At 33.5% G+C, this 8,514-nt stretch overlaps 1 protein-coding gene across 1 annotated transcript in view; it reads right to left on the reverse strand.

The window, feature by feature from the left end:
• The window catches only part of LOC107038795 (platelet endothelial cell adhesion molecule), a 68,114-nt gene that overhangs the window by 31,981 nt on the left and 27,619 nt on the right, over nt 1–8,514 (reverse strand). Inside the window, exon 2 of the mRNA XM_015258078.1 lies at nt 1,978–2,186. Coding sequence (XP_015113564.1) covers nt 1,978–2,186 — 209 coding nt within the window. The remainder of the gene's footprint in view (nt 1–1,977; nt 2,187–8,514) is intronic.

An 8,514-nucleotide genomic window follows, 5' to 3' on the forward strand; every position in this document is an offset into this window, starting at 1 on the left:
TATTTTAAAAAATAATTATAAATAAGTGTGATTTAAAAATTATGCGGAACTTCTGAAGAAAAAATTAATTATATTCATTAAATATGTAGTTCAAAAAACTTGTAAAGTATTTTTAATTGAAAAAAATTAATTATAATAATTACAAAATACAATTTTTAAAAATCATTAAGAATTCGCAAAAAAAAGAAAGTTATAATTATAAAAAAATATGATACAAAACGTAATTGAAAAATCGGAGAATATTTTATTTCCATTTTCTTCAAATGTCACATCACCAATAAACTCCTCCTCATCAGTAAATAAATTCTCCTCACTGCCTAACTCTTCATCACTATCAGGAATTATATGATTTTGGCTCATTTTATCTGCTTCGAAAATCACCTTTTCATTTTTCAGTCATTCCATGTATTCACTATTCGGAGGTTAGATTTCCTTCCTTGTTATTCTCTTTTAATAGGTGATGCGCATGCGCGTCATGCGTTATTTCGGGTTTCAGTTGACTATAGTCAACTGGAAAGTAGTGGGTTTCAAGCGTCTACCCACACTCAACTCTTAGAACAGTGGGTTTCAGTTGAGTGTGTGTAGACGCTTGACTATAGTCAACTGAAACCCATGCAAAAGAATTTAAATTAAGAAAAATAATGAAATAACGTGAAATCGGAAAAGGCATTTAGTATTTAGGAACCGTCTAAAATACGATCGATATTACACGTGAAATTATATGAAGGAATTTAACGAAAATTATAAAAGGAGAATGAGAAAATTCATATAATGATCACATGATCATTACACAGAGAAAATTATTTGGTGAATTTCAACAACTAATTGGTAATTCATTTTTTTCAACAATAATGTTCTCTGTGTAGCTGATAACGCCGGGAGCTGTTTCCAAGGGTGTTATCGCGGGGAGGCTCATGTATCCGGACCACAGCACCTCGGTACATCGACATTGTGTCATGCCCCTCCATTCACAAACATAAAAATTATGTACACATACATGTATCAATCAAGACAATTACAATACGCGGTTTTCAGAGTACATTGATGCACCCCCAAAGTTAGTCGGGATAGTTTACTCAGTTCGGCCAGTTCCGCGTCAGCTCCTCCGCAGTTTTCGTTGCGTCTCCAGTTCCGCGGTACAGATGGAATGATTCAATAATTTGGATTCTGTGAATTTTGTAAAAGTGAAAAGGTCCAATTGATAACAGATTAACGAATTTATGAAAATTTTGGAATTCGTGAAATGCGATAAAGACTAAATTGGTGTTTGAAATGGTTAGAGAATAAAATACGGAACCACGGAATTGGATTACGTCACGAAAATTTACAAAAGAGATGAATAAGTCGAATACATTTTTTATAATATTGGGAAATTTAATTGTTTGAAAATTTGAGCAGTTACAATAATTTGTCTTTTGGGAATAAAGTAGAATCGAAAATTATGTATGAAATGAGAAGATCGATTTGATGTACAGGATTTAAATTTGAAAATTTCTAATTTTATGAATAATAACTTTGAATAAATTTTAAATTGTCAATTATTGATTAATTTCTAAATTTATTTGAACAATTCGCCCGACTCGAATTTCAAGCTATTGCCGGAAGGTAGACTTAAAACAGGACAAATTGTTTAAATTGTTATGATCATGTTAAGATTTATTTAACATAAAATCATGATGTAACAACAATGGAAATGATTGGAAACTATAAAAATTGAGGCAATTATTCTATTGAACTCTCATTCTATTGAAAATTCAATGGAATGTGATGTTGGATTGTCACAAAATTTTAAAATTCGAGCTGTCATTGAAATATGAATGATTTTTCAACACGGAAAATTCATTTGTGCCCAATTTTCAGAATAATTCCATGAATAATTTGATTTGAATTTTAATTTTGCAATATGAAGAGTTCGAATGCAGCTGTTCCTTGAATATCAAAAGATTCCCATCAGTGTATGTCAATGCTTATACTCACATGTACTGTTATCCCAGTTATATTGAATACTTTAATAGGTGGAGTTTCCGATGGTGAGTACCGGTAAAATTCGTGCTTGCCACGATACCACTTGACAGAATAAAGTGGTTCGTTCTCGCGTTCGTAAAGACAACGTAGAGTTACCTCGTGACCACGTTCAACCACCTCCGGTATCACTTCCAGCATCACATTCCGCAGGCAGCGTACACCTTTGAACAAAGGGGAAAAATCTATTGTGAGCCCAGGCTGTACAGACAAAACAAAATACTCAAACAAAGCAGAAGCAGAGAAAGTGGGTAACCAGACTAGCGAAAAAAGAATGGGTTGACCAGAAGGAGTGTAAACAACCAACAGGCGACGATGCATTCTATCTAGTGTGCGTCATTAGGCCTCCCCTTAGGCACAATAAGTGCACGAGGTTGTTCTTGTCACCCGGAAATTGCAATTCTAGCAAATGACTTCACGTGGTATACTGTCGGTAACATCGGTTTTCGGCTTCCCGGATAATCACTCTCTCCCGTGCTCGCATCTTTTCTTGGTCATTTATTCCCCATCCTTCGACCCCTTAAAGTCAAACCTGACTGGCTCTTCTCCTTTGTATACCCACACGTTTCAAACCCAAATCAGAAAAATGATTTATTTGAATCAAATAGGGCCATTGCACCAAGCCCTATTAGCCAAATAAATCATCAGAAAAATTCGATTGGGTTGTTGACATTACGCATCGAACTACACGGAAGAAAAATATAATTGAATTGAGTATAAAATATACTTGACTCAAGTATATAATATACCGAAATCAAATATATAATATACTTTATTCAAGTATGGTTTATACTCAATTGGGGGATGGGTATTTCAATTCGGAGATGATTATTTTGTATCAGGCCGGGTTATAGCAAGCCCTCTTAAGTGTAATATAAGGGTTAGGTACTAAGGGTCAGGGTATTGAGATAAAAATATACAGAGAAAAAAATTGGATTAGCTTTAGAAAAAGGTTTCTAAATTTTAGAAACCGTGGTTTCTAACCTTCAGTTTTCTAAAGTCTAGAAACTTTTTTCTAAGTTTGGGACAAAAATCGTTTAAAATTAATGATCAAAATTGGGATTAATTTTAAACCAAAAAATACTTAATTTCAATAAATAAATTTTTTTAAATCGAGAAAATTTCTTTAATTTTTGAAGGAGATATTGCAAAAAAAGGGGGGGGGGTTGTGGATTGAGAATTCACAACCAAAAAAATTGAATCGATGAGTTATTTAAAAATATCTCCGAAACTAAGAGAGATAGCGAATTTTTACTGAAAATTTGGGGCGGTAGGGTGGAGGGGGCTTTTAGTAGATTGGGTGATTTTAGTAGATTTTAGGAAATCCAATTCTTAAGCTCTATTCTTGGTGGGATCATAAAAACCAACGAATTTGGGGATTGTTTTTAAAAACAAATATTTTCTAAAACCAATGCTGAATTTTTCCTAATTGTAGGAAATTTCCAGATTGAACTAAAAAATTGTGGCCGAGGTATTTAAAGCGCGTAAGTGCCCCATACATGGGGAGGGGTTCCCAAATATCGTGAATTTCAAATGTGAGGAGAAGAAACTTTGCAAAGAAGAGGAAGGAAATTTAGCGAATTTTTTCCTGAAAATTTAGGGTGGTAAGGGGGGTGGGTGTGCATTGAGAATTCACAACGAAAAAAATGGAGTCGGTGAGTTTTTCAAAGATCTCTCTGAAACTAAGGGAAAAATTTTTGGGGGGGGGAGGAGGTTTGTACATCGAGAATTCAATAAAACTTCTCTTCTCCCCCAACCCCCAAATTTTTTAGTAAAAATTCGCTATCTCCCTCAGTTTTGGAGATACTTTTGAAAAACTGACCGACTCAATTTTTTTGGTTGTGAATTCTCAATTCCCAAACCCCCCTTCCCCTTTTAAAACCCCTCCTCAAATATTATAGAAATTTTCTAGATTTTAGAAAATATTTTTTCTAAAATTAATTATATTTCGGTTTAAAACTAATCTCCATTTTGATAATTAATTTTAAACGATTTTTTTTAGAACACTGAAGGTTAGCAACCACGGTTTCTAAAATTTAGAAACTATTTTCTAAAGCTAATCCTCTCTCTCTGTATTTGACCTTAATATTCTGACCCTTATTTTTTAACCTCCACTTTTTGACCCTTATATTCTGACACTCAGTTTCTAACCCTTATATTACACTTAACAGGATTTGCTATAACCCGGACTGATACAAAACAATCATCTCCGAATTGAAATACCCATCCCTCAATTGAATATAAAATATACTGGAATCAAGAATAATATAATTACATCAAGTATATTAAATAGTCGAATCAAGAATCATGTATATAATATACTTGACTCAATTCAAGTATATTCTTTTTCCGTGCAACAACTTCTTGATTCATTACACTGTAAAAAATTTGGTGTTAAATTGACACCGATCGGTGTCCCAATGAGTCCACACCGTCTTTAGTGCGGAGTTGCGGTGTTAAAACGCCGAACGGTGTCCCGAGAAGTCTACACCGGAGTTTTTACTGTGTAGAATTAGATTTTTCTATTTGACTTATTCTATTGAGATATTTTCCGCTGAATTTCCGCCGCCGAAATTTTCCAAGTTTTTTTGTTTGATTTTCTTAATGAAAAAAAAAACAGAAATATAGAATGAAGAAAAAAAATAATGATCTATGATCTTTTTAAATTTTGTAGGATCTCAACAAACAGATAATTAACGCGCAGTAAAGATCAAGTACAATGAACCGGCATTCCTTCCACTCCACAAAAACTTCCAACAGTCTTAAACTTGGAAATAAAGTAGCTAAAATTCTTATTGAGCACATCAGCGTGAACTTTTCAGCCTGCACTTTTCGATTCAGTTAGATGGTGACTCTCACCCAACTTTTGAAACAGCAGTTCAACAAAAAAGTTTTCCGTTCTCGTATCACTCCTTCTCTCCTTCAATTATTGGAAAAACTAAAGTGCATTATTCATTCTGTAACGAGAACGAAATGTCTCTCGAGGACAGATTTCACACTAAAATTTATGCATAGTTCGATAGGTATGCAAGATGGAACAATATATTTTGAGTGCCTCACAAGTCGAGATCTGATAAGTTGAGACCGGATCTGATTGTACACGGAAAAAAAGTTTCTAGTTTCCAGTCGTGAGTAAGGATTCGTTGGAAATAAGGAGAATTTTCACATATTATAGAAAAATTTTCCCTGAAAATCAGTGAAAAATGTTCAAATTCTCTGTAATTTCCACTTAAGGATATTGAAGCTATCAACTTGACAACCCAGTTGAAAAGAAAAATAAAATCCCTAAAAAACAAAATCAAAGGTTTTTGTAGACAAACTGCGCCAAGAAAAAGTTTCGTTTGGTTTTTACTGGAAAGTAAACACTTTTGAAAAATACAAATAAATGAAAAAGAAAGCCAAGTCAGGAATGTGAAATAAATGGTTATAGTACACGATCGGATTTCTATAAGAAAAATAGTTCTCAATAGAAAAAGGAGTTTTTACAAAATTTTCTATACAATAAAAAATCAGTACGTGTAGGACCAACGTCCTTGGCGCGGATCAGCAGGTGGAGATGATTTTTTATCTTATGGAGTTTACGGTATTCATTGAAGAAATTTCGGAAAAAATGTATTCAACAATGAAAAATCTGAAAAAGTATGGGAATGACAAGATTTTAGGGAAAATTGAAATCGTGCTGGACAAAAAATAATTTCAACGGAACTTGGATATCCCTAAATTTGGCATAATTATCTTTAAATTAAGGCACATTTTCTGTAAATAATTAATAGAAGGAATCAATTTATTCCAACGGAATCTTGATTCTGAAATTCAGAAATTTTGGGTTTTTGAAATAATAACCTTGGAGTCAAGAATATCCGGCTTATCAAATTGAAAATATTTTTAATCTTGGATTAATGATTTTTTCTGTGCTAAAATTATTCTATCCATATTTCTAATAACTGCTCATAGTACGTCTGCTGGATCGAAAAGTCAAGTCGTTATAGGATACGAATTGAGGAGTTCAGAAATAAAGAAGGGTGAATCTGTTGAGCGAAAAAATATAGGCAGCCAAGAAGAAGGCATTCCTTTGAGGACTTATCTTAATGGTGCAAGTGATAACATCTCTCACGGGAATGAATGCCAAGAAAAGAGTCACATTTTCACAAAAGACAATGTAAACAATGTCTTGTTCTCGTTTCTTTATATTTTCCTGAATAATTGTATCTTCACTTCGTGAGACATCCATTTGGAAATTGGCCTCCTTTCATTATTTGCATCGTGAAAAATATATCAATGCGAAATTCCAAAGATACGAGTAGAATAGTAGAATAGTTACGGAGTTGGGGGAATATCAGATTCCCTCAACATAGTTTCACAACATTCGCAACTACACTGTCGCAGCGGAAACTCCACCGGTGGTACTCATATATCCAACTCTCATTAATTTCATCAAATTCTTGAAAGGAGAGTTAACTAAAGTTAACTAACGAGTTAACATCAGAATTTTAGTGCTACATTCACATTTTACTAGATCTGTAAATAGTTACAGAGAAAAGTTTCTAGTTCCCAGTAAAAATCTTTGAATTTCGGAGCTTTGTCGTATACTATTAAAAAAAATTTGGCTGAATTTTCCGAAAAAAAAATTTGAATTAGATTTAAAGGAAAAAAGTCAATGGAATTTCAAGTTTCTCTGAAAATTCAAGTAAAGTCCCAATTTTTTAGTGATAGGAAAACAGAAATTCCGCAGTTGACATGAAGTTTCAAGTGAAAATGAATATTTATTGCCAAATTCTCTTGACTTTTCCGGGATATTCTTTAAAATTCTTGGAAGTCCAGGAATTTTGGAAGAATTCCATGAAAATTCAGAGGAATGTGGAATTCAAGGAGAGATTTCTCTGAATTTCCTGAATTTTCATCAATTTTTCAGGAATAATTAAACTGAAATTTGCAGTTCCCACGGATTTTGCGATGAAATTATGAATTTTCAATAACAAAATTCCTTTCCAGCCAATCCATACAATTGCAAGTTTGTGATCGGTGGTAACTCCTACACATTATTTCCTTTGGATATTCGTCAGTGTTGTACTGCTGGCACTTTGGAATCTATTCAGGATGTGTTGCAGAATTGCACCTTTTACAATACTCCTCGTGCGAAATATATTCTTCCCTATTTGTAGGGTACCTCAGCTAATGATTTCCTGGATTTTCTCGATTCTCCGGACAAATCTGCAACTAGATCTCTCTTCTTATTTTTGTTCTCGGCACTAATTTTGGGAGAATCTTATTTAGGAAACCAATGTCCGCGGTATATTAAGCCAGATCAGCTTATTACTAAATTTTTAAGTACTTGTATCCCCAGCTCTAGCACTTGTAGTCCTCAATCTTGTCAATGTTGAATTTGGCTTTGAAATATATTATTATAGTGATTACTTGTTAACTCTCATACATTTTCTTATTACATGTAATTATGTTCATGTTTAGACTCATACACCTATCCACTTGCTTGTGTTATATTAAATTGTTTTGTATCTAATATACTACTGTGAACTGGAGCCCTCCTGTCATAGGGAGATGAATAAATAACAAAATTCCTTGAAATTTCAGTGAAAAATTGTTAGCAGTATACCGAAATCTAGCAAATCAATAATTCTGGACAACGATTTAAGTGACGTTACTTTTAAAAATCCGTCCGGTCAGCAAAATATGGCCGTCATGTTGTTATGTAGGAAAAGTTTCGCGCTTTTGAAAAATAACAATCTAAATAAATAGATACATAAAATATATATTATGGTCAACAAAATTCAAGAAGGATACTACAACATCAATACTTAGCAAAACAACCGACTAATTCTTTGCGTAAATATTGTCTCATGGGACATTACTTATGTTTTTTAGAATATGCTACGATACGGTAACATCAATGTACCTGTTGACAACATCTATAGTCTCTAACATCAAGTGCCTGTGGGCCGAATAACGAGGACAGCACAAAGCAGACGGAGATTTGAGGGAGGTGAACAAGCATGGCTGAGAGGTTATATAGTTCTGAATACACATAATAACTCGTTGTTAACTTTTTGCTACAAAAATATGCTGCTGCTTCTGTTTCGCATCCTCCCTGTTTTCACTAGAAGCACATTCAGAGGGGTTTTCCAAAATTAAACAAATGTACGGAAAGGAAAATACGAAAATTTTCCTCCCTAAATCTAGTCAAGGATTACAATACCGTATAGTAAACTAGGGTCAGTCTCCTAGTACCTGAAAATTCATTGAAAATCGGGTAACAATCCATTGTCTCTAAAAAAAAATTTCTCGTACATTGAGATAAAAAATTAGTCCTGCTGAAAAATTCCATGTTTCATTGAAGACATTTTTTCCTCTATTTTTTCTTTTCACCAACATACGATAATATCCGTAGCAATAATTGTTTTGGTAAGAAATTAATGTCTTGGGTAAACACAGTCGTTCTACAGAGAATTTTTCGGCAGAACTAATTTTTTCTCTCTG

This window comes from Diachasma alloeum, unplaced genomic scaffold (genome assembly GCF_001412515.2).
Source record: "Diachasma alloeum isolate Michigan unplaced genomic scaffold, Dall2.0 Dall_scaffold_00178, whole genome shotgun sequence".
Taxonomy (NCBI): Eukaryota; Metazoa; Arthropoda; class Insecta; order Hymenoptera; family Braconidae; genus Diachasma; species Diachasma alloeum.